The sequence below is a fragment of the Puntigrus tetrazona genome, chromosome 16, assembly GCF_018831695.1.
Source record: "Puntigrus tetrazona isolate hp1 chromosome 16, ASM1883169v1, whole genome shotgun sequence".
Classification (NCBI taxonomy): domain Eukaryota; kingdom Metazoa; phylum Chordata; class Actinopteri; order Cypriniformes; family Cyprinidae; genus Puntigrus; species Puntigrus tetrazona.
In genome coordinates, this window is record NC_056714.1 from 6672353 (window position 1) to 6690697 (window position 18345).

Genomic DNA, 18345 nt, shown 5'->3' on the forward strand with positions numbered 1-18345 from the left:
TTTTCTGTTTATTTTTGTGCAATATAATATGTTGCGCTGTGCGACTGTGAGCTCTGGGTCCTGAAGCAAAACTGCTGTTTTAGAAAATGCACCAAATGTGTTTCGAAAACAGCCTGAGCCAAAGCTTTCACAAAAAAACAAACTTTATGACAACTGACTGTTAAAGTGATATTTACTGCACCCGAGCAAAATAAATAAACGCAGCGAATGGCGGGTTACGTGTACAAGCCTCTCTAAAGACTTCTAATAGATCCGTAACCCGCCGTCAAGCTAAAAAACCACCAGCCCCTATTATTCCATGCAGCGCCTAAACCGCCCCAAACTCCACTCATCTCATGTTGTAAATTCATCGCAAATGCGCCAGTTCGGTGCTTATTTCTCTCGTTCACCGGAGCAGCGGCGTCACGGAGGAGAAAAAAAGAGAATCAGCTAATCTGCTCCTGGAGGATTAATCAAAAACAGAGTGTTTTTCAGCATAATAGTTGAAACTTTTTTCTCTATTTATCATTCATTTGAAGCAATATATGGGTCGCGGTAGTGCGAAAAGTAGCTTTAGTCTTTGAAAAATAATCTGTCATAGAGGTTTAGAAGAGGTGATAAAAATCAATAGCCTGAATAGAAAATTGCCTGGAAGGGCTCACAACAGTTGCGAGATAAGAGAAAAGATTAAGCGGCTTGTTTTGCTGCTCTCTCTCTCTCTCTCTCTCTCTCTCACCCTCCCCCTCTCCTCCATTGTTTTCAGAAGAATTTCACTCTTGCCAATATGCACTGTTGGCTTGTTAATAGGCCAGCAGCAGTTAATTTCGAGGTCCTCGTGTCAATCTTTTGTCACTTCTGGTGTCCTGTGGCAAACTCAGGGCGGAAACAAAGGCCCCTGGAAACAGGCGATCGATGGCTGAAGGCAGATGTTATCAGCAGAGCGAGGCCGCTGGCTTCATAAGCCGGGTGTTTTGCATGATCATCAGGGTGAAGCGCTCTCCGCAGACCTGTTTGAGACGAGATAAACGCTCAGGCCTGACGCCGAGGACGTTACGCCTGGAAATGAGGCAACGAGATGTAAGACGGGCGCGTGTGGTCAGCCTCAGACCCAACGGCACAAACCGACACGTCTCTCAACGGCAAGGCGCTTGATTCGCAGAGGAAACAACCGCACAACAAAACTGGTACAAAATTCAAACAAATCATCCCGAGCGCGCCGTGTGAAAACGAACAGAGCAGTGTTTAATTATTTAAGGCGTTTGCATATTCAGCGTGATTACACGGAGCCAAAAACAGGAGGAATTGTGGGAACAAAATGTGAGTTATGTAGACCGAGGAGTGTTTGTGTATTACAAATGAAGAGGTTTTTTGATGCAAACCGGCTGATGTCAGTGCAGATTTCGGGAGCTCATCTAATGAGACGGAGAGCTTGCTTTGGATGGCAGATTTTCTCGCTGTGAGAGGAGCAGAGCTGGGGAACGACCTCTCTGAGGAGCTCTGCTCCGACACATCAAACGCACCCTTAACAGTCTCTGTCCGGACTGATGTGTTGACGGGTTAAACTAGAAACCATCGCGCTGTCGTCGTTCACCCCACTCGCGTCGTTCCGACCCCAGAGCACCAAATCTGATCACCAACATCATCCAAAATATCTTCTTTTATGCTCTGCAGAGGAAAGAATCACACACACGGCATGAGCAAGGATTTAACATCAACCGTGACACGTTTATGATACAAGATAGATCTAAAACTCTTCTTTTCATTATTTCAAGTAATTACAGACATTATTCTGGTCTCAGTTTAGATTGGGGTCTAATTCTCACCAACTATTAACCCTGACTTCTGCCTTAAAGTACTACTGCTTATCGATGCTTGATAGTTAAGTTCAAGAACACAAAGTTTTAAGATACAAAATATCCCAGTAATAAAAAATGAATAGTGGACTGTATTCACTCACCAAGTACTTAAAGTGTGAAAAGTACTTCATTTTAATGCTAAACTTTACATTTTTTAAGCTAAATTCAATATTGTTTTACATATACACAGTATATATCAATTATATAAATAAACGACTGTAACTACGGTAAATAACAGTAATTATTAGTTAAGTCCAACACTAGGCATGAGTATGTTAGCTAAATTAGTTTATGTAATGCAGCTAAAACAAATCGATTGCAACCAATTTAAAAATAATGAAATAAAGCTAGTAAGCTCAAGGAATTGGGTGCCTACAAATCTGCCATAGGTTTTTCAGTTTGTATATATCATCTAAAACAAAACACACATGCATTGTTTTCTTAAGTTGTTCGTGTTAAGGTTCAATAACCTTCCATTTTTGGGCTATTATTATTCGTACATATGCCATATGCTCAGAAAGCGTGCCTGCTGTCCCGAGGAAGCAAATAATGCTTACTTTTGAGAATCAGGCGAAACCTATGGCAGACGTGTAAGAGGCGTGTTTGCGCTCAATTCGAACGCATTCGGGCCGTCTCTCAACTAGTGTCTTCGACCGCTGGTGTCAGCGGATAAGAAGCACGTTTGCACAAGAAACAGAGCTGTAAGTGCGCTTTTAAAAACCGGGGAATCTTCATGAATATCGTTCCACCCCAAATAAGCTTTATCTCGCATGCAGTTAATTTCGGTGGAAATCAAAGGCCTCTCTCGTGGTGAGCTGGGAATGTTTGTGCATGTTAATGCCATCAGCTGTCTGTCTGGCTGCCCATCGCCTTGTTCTCGGCGCCCGAGGAGCCCGGCAAGAATCCCAGCCCTGGGCAATGACCTCACCGCCCTTGTGCTACATGACAGCGCCACGGGAAACTGCTCAAGATGGTCCGACTAAAGCTAACGAGATTCCCCGCTACAAGCACCAATCGGGGGATGGAAACTAGCGGCATTCTGATAGAGATATTAAAAAGCTCGTGCTGGGAACAAGGGGGATGCGCCGCCAAGATCAATTGGCGATATTAGCAGGTAGTCTCTAATAGATTTTAAATGCCTATTACAATTAAACTCGCGATTAGGCGGAATAAAGGGCCGAGGAGAATTCGTCTGTCCTCGCAGAGCTTCGCGAGGTTTGCGTGTTTGAAAGAAAGCGATGACCTACTGAGAGGGTACACGGGTAAACGTGTAGCAATACAGCGGTTATTACTGTTAGCCCTCCGGCAAATACCTCTCCCTTAAGCCTATGCACGAGGAACGTTTTGTTTTATTACCTCGCGAGATAAGTCAGGGGAAAAAAAAGGCTCTTAAGTACCTGGGGAATTAAAATATTCCGGCTCGTCATATCAGTGTCTGCTCTCGGTTTCACATAATTATAACAGTGTTTTAAATTGATCCTGGAAGAAAGATGGGTTCAAGTGCAAATTAATTTCAGATTACCACAACAAAGACAATCAATTCTCGACGAGCGTGCCAGCAAAATGCTTTCGAGAGGCCTCGAGGTCCCTTCCCAGCCTCCCCGGCAATTCGGCGAGAAACAAAGACCTTTTCTGCTTAAATTACACTAATGATCCGGCGCCTACCTGGTACATCCCTTTCCCCCGTCTCCCATCACAGGAGTGGAGCTCATTAACAGGTCTATCAGCCCGAGAGTCTGCTACGACTTCATTAGTCCGGCCCCATCCTCGGCACAAGGCTGACTTTGTCCTTTGTGCTGAAGAAGTCATCTCGGCCTGCCGGTGGATGGGAAGCTGCTCGTTTGGTGTCACGTCGGCCTAAACCTTTACCACACTGTCTTCTTTGGTTGTTAACTGCACTCTTTGTGCAGCCAGACGTATTATTTCATGCACATATTTTGGATGCGGGTTGTTGACGTAAAAATGTACATTAAGTAGACATTGAAGATAAACCTCTCTCGTTGTAACTCTAAGAACGAATAACTTTTTTTTTTTCTCATTTCTATTAGTTTTCTTTGCTGTCGCTCCCAGGACTCAGTCCAATTGTTACGTCAACTAGCCGCGTGTCTCTAATGATGAGCATGATTAAACCTGTCGCACTCAATGCACTGCAAGCCTTTTGTTGTCTGGTTGTTTAGTTTTTATCCAGTAAAAGCTCTTTAGTGTAACTGTACAGACGTGCAGCTCGTGTCTTTTCTGTCAAATCTGGACTGATTCTGATCAAGTGAAGGTCTGAATAACCGCAGTCTTATCTCCAGATGAACTCTTGATTCTCCATCAATCATTTTCTAGAAGAATCTGATCATCGGGATCTTCTGAGGAGCTTGACTTTCACTGTTCCTCAGCGGAGCAAAGATCTTCACAAACCTCCAAAACATCTCACTTTTTTATTTCCTAGACTTCTATAGACTTTATTTCTCTGCTCTGGTTCATCTCTGCATTATATGTCTGGATAATTTCAAATGTGTGTATATCATGTGTTTAGATCATTTTAGTTTCATCTTAGTGAGGCTTATTTTTGAAAATATAGAGTGACGACATTTAATTTTCATTTTATCTCAGTATCTGCTCTACTAAATCTCATTGATTTACAAGCATCGGAATTTCATCGTATAGATATCAGCATCAGCAGCAAAATGCATTATTATTATTTGTGATATTCTACTTTTTTTCCGAAAGGGCTCCATAAAGTGGTCAATTAAAATGAAAATCATCATTATATATAGCAGACACCACAGGCTTAAATGATAGCTTGTCGCTTGGGAAGCTTCACTTTCAAAGCAACCTCCCGACCGGGTTTTCTTTTCATTTCCAGATCTGTGCCAATCTAAACGCACATTATTCGGAGCGCAGCATCCAGAGGAGTCTCAGGCTGATACGGCCTTTTTCTTTTCAGCCGGCCGTCTGGATTTCATCTGGCTTCTTCTTCTCCCTCCTTGAGTTTCCGAGGCCCATCTCTCACCCTCCCCTCGTGTGCGGTGAATGGAGAGCAAACGCAGACGCTGGAGCCCTGCATCCATCTATCCATCCGTCAGCGCCGCTTCTATAGAAGCTAAACATCTCCTTCAGACCCTCTGGGAAGCTGCCAGGAGTGGAGTGCTGAAAAAATTCAAGTCAAGCCTCATTAGCTTCTCATTACCTTTGCAAACCGAAAACGAGGGAGAGGGAGAGATTTTCTAAATCGGCAGGAGCGCAGGGCCATGGGAATCTGCTACGAGAATCGCTTTTTAGCACGTGCACATTGAAGCATGCAGGATCGCTCTTCGCCCAGGGAATTAAAGTTTTATTTCCATTTCCGTAACACAATAACTGCGTCATTTAAAGCCATTTTTTAAAAGTGGAATATGCCATCACTTACCGCTGCCCGAGTCAATTTCCAGCCCTTCAATAGAGAGTGGCAAGTTTTATAAACCTGTCATGTTGTATTACAGCAATGCTAAACATCAGCGTTTGAAGTTTCCCTCTCCTCCACCGTCTCTGGCTCTCCCGTCTCTCTTGCTCCGTTTATTTTTAATAATGCATTTTTAACCTTCCATTCACTTGCTCCACTAATCTGCATCTCTGCGCCTGAGGGACGAGCGCATTCGAGCTCACGGCTGGGGAATCCCTCTCCACCGGCTTCACACAAAGGATTGTTGATTCAGGGAGAATTAGGGCATTTGAGAAACCCGCTGAAAACACAAACATAGCACAACACTCCAGAGAGGGATACCATAACAGAAGAACAGCGGAAAAGGGTTAAAATGAAAGGAAAAAACAACAGCAGAAGCTGTTAAACAATTTTGGAAAATGCGTGTTTGTCGCACCTGCGTGTGCATGAGCTTGGAGGCAGAGATCCTCTGAAATCAGACGAACAAACCTGTCTGTAAAAAACACATGCTGTCAGACGGCCTCCTGAGCAAAGGCTGCGTGTTTTATTTTTTGCTTTTCTTACTGTGATATGAAAAAAAAAATACAAGAATTCAATTTACTTAAAAAAATATATATATATATATATATATATATATATATATATATATATATATATATATATATATATATATATATATATATATATATATAAATAGATAATCTCAGAATGATTGGGTTGATTCTGTAAGAAAGTGCATCTGTGTAGAAAATAAACTATTCCATGCTCTGTTATTTATTACTTAGGCTATATTAATTAAACTAATTTCATTAATTCATGAATGCGGGAATTAATTCAATTAATAATTTTTTTTGATTATTTGAAAAAAAAAAAATAATACTGTAAACCAAAAAAAGAAAGTAATGCAATAAGCATTACATATACATAAACCATATTGCATTGTTCGTTTATAACTAATTAAATAAACAAATGAATAGAATTTTGTTCATTTGTGACGATTATTAAATACAGAACTTAATAAGCCAATTGTAATAATTACATGTATACTGTAATATATAAAGTTTCGTATTGCAAAGTCAATTTATAAATGAAGAATTTAAAACAAGGAACGAATAAACAAACATTTATTTAGCATATTTGTATATTAGTATTATTAAATATATCAATTGCAAAATAAGCCATTGTAACACAGCGATAGTATACTATACAGTAAACAAAAGAGAGTAATTCAAATCTAAATTATAAATACATAAGCCATATTGCAATGTCAGTTTATTATGCTACACTGAACGGTCCGTGCCCTTAACAACTCACATAGTGTCTAAAAAATATATTTAAATCTGGTTGTGCAACGTCCTTGACCTCTTGACTTTGTTTTAACACCTGGCAACACTGAGGACCGTCACAGTTATCTATATGTGATTTATTAATAAAGACGTGTCTAAATATCGCTATGCCTTTGTTTTATTGGCTTGTCTGATGACTAATATAACGTGTGCATGTTTCACTGGGACCCTGCCAGCATTGTGAGCAGCCTCTGGGTGCTCGTCATTAGTCTGATTAGCATGTGGAGCACCAGGATGAGAGAGGAGGAGGCCAGCCAAACAGGATTAGCTCCTTACAGTTCAAGGCCGTCTTTCAGCTCGCCCCTGATCCGTCAGGGGTCACGGGACGTTCTCACCCATCCCTGTTCTGTCCCACATGTCCCGCTGCCTCGCACGAACCGGATGATTTAATAATGTGGCTCTTTATGAGCAAGACGTCACGTTTAAACAGAATCTGCCCAAAGTGTGTTTTAGGACGTAAACCTGCAAATTGGAAGCAAATAAAAAAAAGGTGAAAATTTGTAGACTTGTACTATTCTATCAGGTCAGTATTTATTCAAATAACTACAGATGTTACATATTTTATTGCAAAATGTTGCAAGAGAGAAATGATAACATCTGTCACAATCAGAACTATTTATCTTCATGATTTAATGTTAATAATGAACGAAACGCCATCGGTGAGGAAAAAAACAAGAGATTGCATCTATGTTTTGGATTTGGATCAAATTTGAAAAATAAATGATCGTTTTTATTTTGGGGGATGATGATGATGATAATAATAATAATAATAATAAATATTCCCATGTAAAACATTTCTAAATGCATGCTTATATCATTTATTTATTAAGTTAATGTCAAATGAAATTATTAATAGTAATTATTACTATTAATAAACGTAATAAAGAGTCAGAAGATTAATGAGAAATTATACTTCAGTTAATGTATTTAAAGCCAAACTATCTACTACAAAAGAAAAAAAAGATGTTTCAAATGTGACGGGTTTGAAGCGTCCAAAAATAAACTTTATTTCTTGGGGTTCAATAAGAGTGTTGTCTCTCATATATATATATATATATATATATATATATATATATATATATATATATATATATATATATATATATATACATCATGAACTGAACATAGCTGAAGTCAATCGCGTGCGCAACTACAGAAACCTAACCCAAGCAGTGCTCGCCGAGTGCTGGGAACGTAAGCTGGGATGAACTTTTTTTTTTTTTTTTCCCCAGTTTTCGCTCATGATAAACAGACCCGTATGTACATCAGTGCCAGGACCCTGCAGATATCAGGGAATAAATGAAGCCCTCGCCGTGATTAATGAAGAGGTCTGTGACAGCGAACTCCGTGATAACGCTCTCGCAAATAATAAATTAAAACTTAACCCTGGAAGACGAGCTAAAGAAGCAGCGGTGATTTCTTGGAGCGCAGATAGTCTCACCTGCGCTAGTTAGCATTCACGGCAGCGAGGGGCATTACGCAGACTATCAGGGCAGCCCTTGTTTGGTTGACTTCTGCTCTGATCCGCCGGAGGATAGAAGAGAGAGAAGCAGAGACGTCTCTTTCTCCTGCTGCGGGGTGTAACGGGAGGTACTGTACTATCACCTACAGCCCTGAACTGAAAGCCAGAGGAAATTGGAAAGCCCAGAGAAGCCGTGTGGTAATTAATCACGGCTCCATGAAGCCTGTCAGAAGAGCGCCGCGCCGCTGATACCGCTGTCAATTACAGCTCATGTGTAATTGTGTAAAACGCTATTGTGAGCCCAGCTAGAGGTGCGGATCTCCTGAAAGCATGACCTGCTCCTCTCCAAACGTGGCCTCCTGCCAGGACTCCTCTGCATTTTTACACGGTGTAAGAAAGCGGCCGTTTTACCAGGTTGCGCGCTGGAGCCTCGTTCGTGGAAACCGGGTCGTTGTCACGTTGTTTGAAAAACCGGCGGAAAACCAAACGAGAATCCAGCATGTTCTCATTGAGTGGCCTGCCTCTGAAAAATACAATTAATACATAGCCTGCATTATGAGTTCGCTTTAAAGACGACGCATGTGACTCGTGTCTTTTGGAGGATTACTGAGACTGTTACTTAAAGTTCTTTTCGGTAGCACGCTAAATTGTGGTTCAGTCAATATTCAACAATAGCTTCATTATTAGAACAGAACGAACCAGGTCGACCTTACGCACTTACCTATTTATAAAAATTAGGTCTTTGTAGGTTTTTGATTCATTCAGAATTACAGGGCATTGCGTAGATATTTCTATTTAATTCAGTTGGATAAGAACTGAGTTAAACCTCTCTGGCTCGGATGAAGCTTTCGGTTGATTCATTTTGAATGACTCACCAAGAGATCCGGCTCATACGAGTCATTAGTTCGTGAATCGGACTACACTGGTTCGATTTGAATTAGATTCGCTTCAATGAAATATGTGCGTGAAGGCAAAACTCAAAAGATTAATGTGTTAGTTTACCATAATTTTGAGTGATACGATAATATCCCATTTATTTATTTAGTTGTAATTTATAGCAATATTTTGATGTCGCTCTTAATTCACACCTGCCTCATTGAAACCAGTATAAGATAAATATTCAAATAATGTGGTCATAGGTCGCATGAGATTTTTTTTTATAGTGTATCTGACAGAGTTTTAGAGGACAGGCATATTGAATATAAATCTATAACTTTAGATGCATGCATTCACCATTTTATTATAATTATTATTTAGGGCTGTCCAACAATTAATGGTGATTATCCTTATCCAAAATAAAAACATAAATTATATAAATATATAGTTGCACTATATATATATATATATATATATATATATATATATATATATATATATATATATATATATATATATATATATATATATATATATATAATAAATATACACAGCACTCTCAAATATATTATTTATTTATGACATTTATTTCTGATGCTGATTAATTTCTTTGAACGCATGAAAGTTATTATTTGTGCTTCTAGCAGGCCCAGCGAGCTGCTGACTTGTTCCTAAATGGTTCCCTCTGCGTCCCGTTGAGAAATGAACCAGTTTTTGAATGTGGGTGAGCAAATGACGTCAGAACTATTACCCGGTTCCTCCGTCAAGTCTTTCCCGTCTCGCGTGGAAGCTGCCGGTGTGCCGTGATCCGGAATCAGAACAGCTGAATGGCCATTATCCCAGTCTTCAAGCGCGCACAGGAGTGAGGATCCGTGCGTGAATGTGCTTTAATCAGTGCCCGTCCACGGCTCCGGAGGAGGGACGGCTGTGACCCCTCACGCTCCCAGAAGATTATTGTGGTGACTTTGTGATTGGAGAGTTTTACGGCGCTCTCATTAGAATAATGATCCCCCTCCATCCAACCCTCTGTGTGTGTGTTTTTATCCGTAAGCTCCCAGCGGTCCTAGAGTATTTTAAGCTAGTTAATAATCATTATGGATGTGCAGTGAACTGGGCGAAAAAGAATAATTAACTCACCTGAGCCAAGCTAAATTAACCCTTTATGCTTTTGTTAGCCCATTCTGTTTCAAATACGCTGTCCTTCTGGGACCCATTAGACTCGTCTGTTAAATAGAGAGTCCAGCCCTGCCTCCATATGACGCTAAAACAGCCCGCTATTATATACTGAGTCACGTGGATTGAGAGCGGCTTTTGATGTGAATTGTCCAGGATCTAGCAGTCCTGGAAATGTGAGATGAATTATTGTCTCGTGATTGACTGATTAAGCTGACGAATGTGATCACTCTCTGCATCGCTCTCGCCCCAGCTTGTGCTGCCGCTCACTTCCAAACGCTAGGAATGCGTACGCTCTCACAAAAGCCAGAGTTGTACCTATCTACATGTAACGGGATATAATTAAAGGCAGTAGTTGATGGGCGTACCGAGGTAATCTCTGTTTTGATATAGGGCCACCTTTCTCCCAGTCGGGCTGTTGACCGAAGGTTTGCAGAAGGGTTGTTGGTGTATTTAGGGCTCAGAGGGTTCTTAGACTTAAGCATCGTTTTAATCATGCAGTCATGAAGTGTAAGAGCGTGGGTGGCACTGAGGCTTCGCTCTTTGTGGTGTTTTAGGGCGGTAATTACCTGAGACGCCATGCTTTTCTGATAAATCTGCACTTAATCTGTGATCTTTGATGTCTCAATGCGAGCATAACAGTTGTGGAAGTTTGCCCGGCTGTTATGTTACATGACATTAATTTTACCACCGTAGCTTGCGTAAGCGTGCACATTCAACGATAAATTGTTGTCAGAACCATTATCTGCATGTGGTGCTTGACGCTCGCTCATGTTTGGTAATGCGTGTTCCTATCCGACTTGCGTCATTTGCCATTTCCCTTCTGTTCTTTCCTAACGCTATCAAAAATAGGTCAACAGAACATAATAATAATAATGCAATAATAATAATATTAAGTTAAAATAAGTCTTTTTTACTTCATTTCAAGTTTAATTAATTAATCTGCTATTTCTCATTTATTTGCAATTATTTTACAAACTATTCCTGAGTAAAAAAATAAATATATATTTAATAAAAAAATATATATATATATATATATATATATATATATATATATATATATATTTGAATAAAATGATAACTAAAAGAAAAAGCAAGATATTTTGAAAAGATTTAGCTGGGAGAACATAACTATCCACTAATTGTGGATAGGGTGATTGTCAAAAATCACAATCTTTGTCCACAGATTGTGTAAGGATCAAGGCTGAAGATCTTTGGTGGATGCTCATGGTCTTCAGCTCCTCAGAAGACACTCATCACATGATTCTGTCAGACATTACTGAATGTGCCCAGGAATACTTCCAGAAACCTCTGTCTGTAAACACAACCTGCAGATGACCACTAAAGCTCTATCATGCAAAAAGCAAGGTACGTGAGGGACAGTTGTGTCCTGAGGGCCAAGACTCATTTAAAATGGACTGATTCAAAGTGGACAAGTGCTGTATGACATCTTTCATGTAGAGAACATTTGGAGCGTCGTTAAATGAAAAATATGTCAAAGACAACCACAAACTCTTCAGAAGCTGGAAACATATATCAGGCAGGAATGGGAACGGATTTCAACACCAACTCATAACCTCGACGTCCAGACATCTTCAGACTTTCCTGAAGAGAAGAGATGTAACATCATGATGAACATGGCCCCGTCCAAACTATATAAAGACCTTTAGTATCAAATATGAAATGAGCTCATTTTGTGCATACAATTGTAAGATCTATTTATAATTTATCTACGTTCTATTCCAAATAAAATATTGGCTGATTTAAAATATTTTAGTTTTCATTCAATTCAAATTTAAATGTAAAAAATGTCCAAACATTGCTGGAATGCAGGTTATATTATAGTATTTTTTTGTGTGTTGTTGTTTTTTGATGACATAATGCAGATGGTTATTATATAGAATTAAATTTGCTTGTATTTGTTGCACACTGGATTATTGTAAACATTACGGAACTGCTCAGCTTCAGATTCCCGTCTCTTTGGCCGTCCCTCTACCTTCTTCACAAGCAGATGTACATTTTGCTTTGTGTCCTTTTTTGCTTAATTGAAACCAGGGAGGTCAATTAATTTCGCTCCCCACCATCTTATGCCCACATGATTGAAAGCGATGTTTGTCTCTCTCTCCCTCTTCAGCGCGAGCTCTGCTTCTTTTGTATTCAAATTCCGTGTCACTTCACATGGATTAATTGAGCCACTTTGTGGTTAATCTCAGAGCTGCAGTGATGAGGGACGCTGAGCTGTGTCTATCTCTCCCGGTCTTACAGTCACAGTAATTCCACACCAGCACACCACAACAGCTCATGTTCAGCACATACTTTATTTCCAAGATTAATTCATTTACAAACTTTGTAATTAGTGGCAGGGATAGTTCCAGCACAGTAACCTGGGGTTCATTCTAATTCGGATGATGAATATTCCAGCTTGGCCATAGCTTTAGTTGCAACACTTGATACAATTACTTTAAATAAGCGCATTTTATTTATTTATATATATATATATATATATATATATATATATATATATATATATATATATATATACACACACAGTTATTTGATAATATTATATTTATTTACTTTTTAACATTTATTTATTTTTAGCAAAAGGATTACCGCTTATTTATTTTTAAAATATGGTTACGGTTACTAAATCATGGCTAATTTGTGGTTATCGTTAACAATAATCATTAGTTATCACTATTGTAAAATCATTGTTAAGTAAGGGTTCTGTTGTTGTCTGCCCTACCTCTAGATCTATTAATACAACAATATGATAATTTGCTAAATTAATACTGTAACTATACAGTGGATAATAATAATGTCCTTCAGTACACAGTGATGAGCAATGGGCTGCTACTGCTTTAACTAAATGAACAAAAACAATGACGACAACAGCCTGTTTACAGATGAAACGTATCGAAACCATGAAACTTAGCATTGCTAGTTAGGACTAACCGATTCATGATTTATTGGAGATTTATTGTCAAGTGGCAAATTCAGAAGACACAGGCAAAGAAAGTGGTTAAAAACCGTGTGGTGAGATTTGAGCTTCGACTGCTTGTTTCCACCCATTTCACATCAGTAAAAGTACTTGATTATATCGTGTCTATATAATTATGCAGCACTTAAGGAAACGCTTTGAAACACAGCAGAAGAGCATTAACCAGAGCTCGGTATTAAAGACTCCTTCAGCACGCGTCCAGACCTGCGAAAACAATAGCGTGTTCAGAAGTGTTTAGACACTATTACTCAGCTGTGTTTTGTAATATTAATCCGCTATCCATCTTACAAGACACACGTGAGATCCGCTAAGCCCGGCGCATGCTAGCTCTTGCGCGCTCCAGGTAAGGGTTTCTCCGCCGCGCTTTGAAGGTGAGCCGGTGTGTTCCAGGTGATTAGCAGCCAAACGAAACACCCCTCCGCTCTGTTTATGATAACAATGCAAGAACGATCAGCGACCCACATTTATATGCACGGTCGTGCACAGCGGTAATCGTTTTAATTATTGCATTTACAAGGACATCCAGGGATGTTCTGTGAAGGGAATGAACCAAAACACCAGGGGACATGTTTGGTCTGTTTTAGCCTGTGTTTATCCATCAGTCTCGAATGAGAACGAAATAGCTGCTCGGAGCCATGCACAAACAACTACTTTCTTTTTCAATTACAAGCGGCTTTGAGTAAAAGGGTAAACATCTTAAAGAGTCATTTGTAACTTCCAAACAGGCGTTTGATTTGAACGGTGAGAGTAATTCCTTCAGGACGGCTCGAGTTGTGTTGGGAAACAACGATACGCCGAAACACCCCGGCGTCCGCTTCAGTGACTAATCAGCGCTGTGATCCTGCTTGTGTTGAGTATTGTAGCTTATCGCAGTTTTCCTCTGTTCCCGCTTCACAATTAAAATGTGTGTGCGATGCGTTAGGACATCTGAGCGCCGGACTCCGTCGAGAGCTGGGTGTGCGTTGACTTCTGGCCTCGGCGTGAAGTGCTGACTGGACTGAAGCGCTTCAAACGGCCGCTCGGCTCGGGGTTGGAGGCCAGTCTGCTGGGCTTTGTAGTTCGCTGGTGAAAAATCACTTTCTATGCAGGAAGGGAATTCAGTGTAGTGACCTCGGCTTCTCCTCTAAGCTCCCTTAGTAGAGCGCACGACCTCGCGCTCTCACAACACAACACAACCCCTAATGTACTTTCTCATCAGATGCTTCTGTCTTCAGAGTCTTCACGTCGCTGATAATTCATATATTGCTGGAATATTACTTACCCTGCCTTTTACGGTATTAGTGCGATATATTGGTAGGGTTGAGGAGGAAAAAAAATTGATACAACATAGTATTGCAATATTTTTAACGGTAATACCGTATCGATGCATGGATGCCAAGTATCGATCTTTTATTATAAAGCTGGGTCACCTTCAGCATGCAAAAAACTAGTGAAATAAAGTCGGTGGTATTGCGGACAGTTATCAGGAAAGTCGTGTTTAAATTAAATGTAAGACTGTTTTTATTCATTTTAAATTTAACTGTCATTTACTTGTCTGTACAACTTTTTTTCTGTTAAGTTGCATTTGCACAGCAGTGCATACCTGTTTACATTATCATGAATTGCAGTATCCTGCAGAATATCGAAGTACATTTAAAAACGTAATAATAGTGTCTTGTGACAGTTCTACAGTACAGTTAATGCAATGTGTTCATTTAAGTTTAAACACTAAAGCAATGATTTTCATAAACTCCCTGATATCCGGTCATGTGTATATTTTATGGTATATAGTGAATTCTTTAAACTAGTACGGAATATTTCAGCACTGAAAATAAATTAAAGCAATCCCAGATAGCAGGAGAGCAGGTGAAAACTATTGAAAAATATGATTTGTAAATGTTAAACATTAAATTATTAGCACTTCTGCACCCACAATTAATGCTAAAAGATGCAATGTCACCATTATTGTGATCGGTGTTCGATTTAGTTGGGCTCTTGACTCTTGCTTTCCATTAAAATAATTATCTTTCCGTACTTAAAATAGTGTTTCAATATAAACACATGCATTTATACAAATATATTTTAATACCAACATTCTTTTCGTTCATTTGATTGCAACGCTAGCTATAACCTTCTCTATTTCTGGCTCCGACGTGTATTAATACACCTGTAATGTTCCTGTGTGTTTCTGAAACGCTGTGCTCTTTAGTTTCTATCTCGTGTGGTCTCGGCTCCTTCACTTCACTAGACTCCTCACTCCAAGTAATTATCTAATAAGCGTCATAAAGGAGCGTAACTCTCTAATCTGTTTATAATTAGCATTTCAATGGTCCCGGCACTAATACTCGACCTTCAGCAACTCTGACCTGCTCATAATTAATAGTAATATCCGATCCTCAGCATGCAAGAAGCTGGCCATGACCAAATAAATGAACCTCAGGTACGGCTAATTTCTGCTGCAATTATCTTTTCATGTTGGGAGATTTAGCAGATTATCTGCACGATTTCACACCATTTTATGCAATTCTGTAATTACAGAATGGGGTCTAAACGGCGGCTCAGCTCATGCAGAGAGCTCGGTGTCGGTGTGGGCCGTAAGTGCCGATTCATTGTGTTCTGTGTTCATTGACATGATGTTACAGTGTGCATGAATTAGCATGAAATGAGGTACTGTTGAACTTCGTGTGATCCAGACAAGCAGAGTAATTACTGCCTCGAGCAGAGATGCGAGCGATGGACGCAAAAGCAAATGATTATCTGTGATCCAGACAAGCAGAGTAATTACTGCCTCGGAGTCTCAGCGTCATCAGATAAGACTCAGGCGAGCGATGACGCAAAAGCAAATGATTATCTTAAGAAGGCTGGTTGGAAAAGGCTATTTCAGATAAATCAAACGCTCACTGATGCTCCAGAAGGAGAAGAGACTCTTTGTGTTATCTTTTTCGATTGTTTCAAAATTTGTCTAACACTTTCTTAATTGTATTTATTATCATTATTAGCAAAACGTTTATTTGAATCGGGGTTTTCTGTTATGTCAAACTTTCGCACTCCGCTGCATGTTAAAATCCAATGTATATAAAGTCTTTCAGAATTCCTCATGAATGTATTCAGAATGTAGATGAGTCATATTTTGTACATAGCACTTGCAAATGGAATTTTTGTCAATTTGCACATTGTCAAATATGCATCAATATGGCTTGAAGGATTATAGATTGAGGAAGCCCTCCACCACAAGCCCCCTTTTGATCTCTGTATTACTTTATTAGTATAATCCTATATGAACCTCTTCACTTCCATTTCAGACCAGTGGATTCATTTCAATAACTGTAATCTATCCACACCAATCGTTCCGTACCTCTCTCATTCTGTAGACGGCGGGGTGGCAGCGCCTCCCACCAAACGCAACTTTTTTCATTTTTCCTTTACACATTCATCTTGCTGCATCCTATTTTCTGCCCAGTGCTTCTTCCTCTTTGGCCGTATTCAAATGAACGGCGAGACCTTTTCACATACATGAGGGCGTAATGGGGAGCTTAGCAGAACTTCCACCTGATTACCAATGCAAATATTAGCAAGTCGAGTTCAGTGTGTGGCGACAGATTAGGGTTTATCCCTCGTGCACACCACTCGATTCTTTACGCTCCGGAAACATTTTTGCTTATCAGCGCGAGGCAACGATCAACACTTCACGTCCCCGGTCCCGCCGAGACTTCAAGAGGGCCGTCATCAACATTCAGAGCCCAAACTTCCCCGTTTCCGAATTCTTACTCCTAAATCCGTATATTAGACATCATAATTGCTGTAAGCCTTGCCATCAAATAGGGAATTACAAAGAACTTGTGAATGCTCCTTCACATTACAATTTCCACATTACACGCCATTGTTTTAGTAATGAAATGCAGCGCTACGTGGATCTAGTCATGTGTTTTAAGGGATGCAGCAATATTATCTTTGTGCAGCAGAATCTGTGAGGACAGATCTGTATTCATAAGGCTTTATGTGAGTGCAGAACGCTTATTTTCCACTTGATTCTTCTGTTGTGGTCCGGTTCACCTCCACTATTCAATTCAGAAGAACTTCCTGCCGAGTATTTGTTATTTCGTGACAATGTTATGCATTAATTTTGATTAAAGATGGTATTTAATGTATGGCCTGATCTCAACAGACTCGCTGTGTGAGTTTGTTTCAGGGTTATTAAAATTGATTAACGTTCAGTACTTTAAATAAAAGGATAAATGTTAAAAATAAATGAAATAGTTGGAAGCATTTCTAACTTAATGTACAAAAACTAAAATTGTAATAAATGATATTGTTAATATTATTATTAAATATATAATATAATAATATATATATAGACACAAAAACAATTACAAAACAAAACTAATATAAATGACAAATACAAACAAAATCAAAATCAATTTAAAATGAAAATGGAAATATCTAAATAAAAAAGGGTTTGATTTTATTTTGTTGTTTGCTTAATGTCTATATGACATGAACACAATCAGACAAAATACTGACAACAACTGTATATCATGTTTATGGGAAATATGGTTTTGGTATATGTGTTCACCCCAGCTCTCTCTCTCTCTCTCTCTCTCTCTCTCTCTCTCTCTCTCTCTCTCTCTCTCTCTCTCTCTCTCTCTCTCTCTCTCTCTCTCTCTCTCTCTCTCTCTCTCTCTCTCTCTCTCTCTCTCTCTCTCTCTCTCTCTCTCTCTCTCTCTCTCTCTCTCTCTCTCTCTGTCTCTCTGTCTCTCTCTCTCTCTCTCTCTCTCTCTCTCTCTCTCTCTCTCTCTCTCTGTGTCTCTGTCTCTCTCTCTCTCTCTCTCTCTCTCTCTCTCTCTCTCTCTCTCTCTCTCTCTCTCTCTCTCTCTCTCTGTCTCTCTCTCTCTCTCTCTCTCTCTCTCTCTCTCTCTCTCTCTCTCTCTCTCTCTCTCTCTCTCTCTCTCTCTCTCTCTCTCTCTCTCTCTCTCTCTCTCTCTCTCTCTCTCTCTCTCTCTCTCTCTCTGTCTCTCTCTCTCTCTGTCTCTCTCTCTCTCTCTCTCTCTCTCTCTCTCTCTCTCTCTGTCTCTCTCTCTCTCTCTCTCTCTCTCTCTCTCTCTCTCTCTCTCTCTCTCTCTCTCTCTCTCTCTCTGTCTCTCTCTCTCTGTCTCTCTCTCTCTCTCTCTCTCTCTCTCTCTCTCTCTCTCTCTCTCTCTCTCTCTCTCTCTCTCTCTCTCTCTCTCTCTCTCTCTCTCTCTCTCTCTCTGTCTCTGGTGAATGTA

At 39.8% G+C, this 18345-nt stretch overlaps 1 protein-coding gene and 1 long non-coding RNA gene across 2 annotated transcripts in view; both read right to left on the reverse strand.

Annotated features, from left to right (window-relative positions):
• Positions 1 to 17874, reverse strand: part of LOC122360792 (RNA-binding protein 25-like) — a gene marked incomplete at its 5' end in the record, with an annotated part of 39278 nt that extends 21404 nt beyond the window's left edge. The window contains one exon of the mRNA XM_043261656.1: positions 17655 to 17874. Coding sequence (XP_043117591.1) covers positions 17655 to 17874 — 220 coding nt within the window. The remainder of the gene's footprint in view (positions 1 to 17654) is intronic.
• LOC122360716 lies at positions 13148 to 16551 on the reverse strand. The gene is made up of 3 exons (XR_006252833.1): positions 16437 to 16551; positions 13391 to 13525; positions 13148 to 13306 (listed from the first exon to the last, which is right to left on the reverse strand). It is a non-coding gene; the product is annotated as an uncharacterized LOC122360716 (long non-coding RNA).
• Positions 17875 to 18345: the final 471 nt, after the last annotated feature.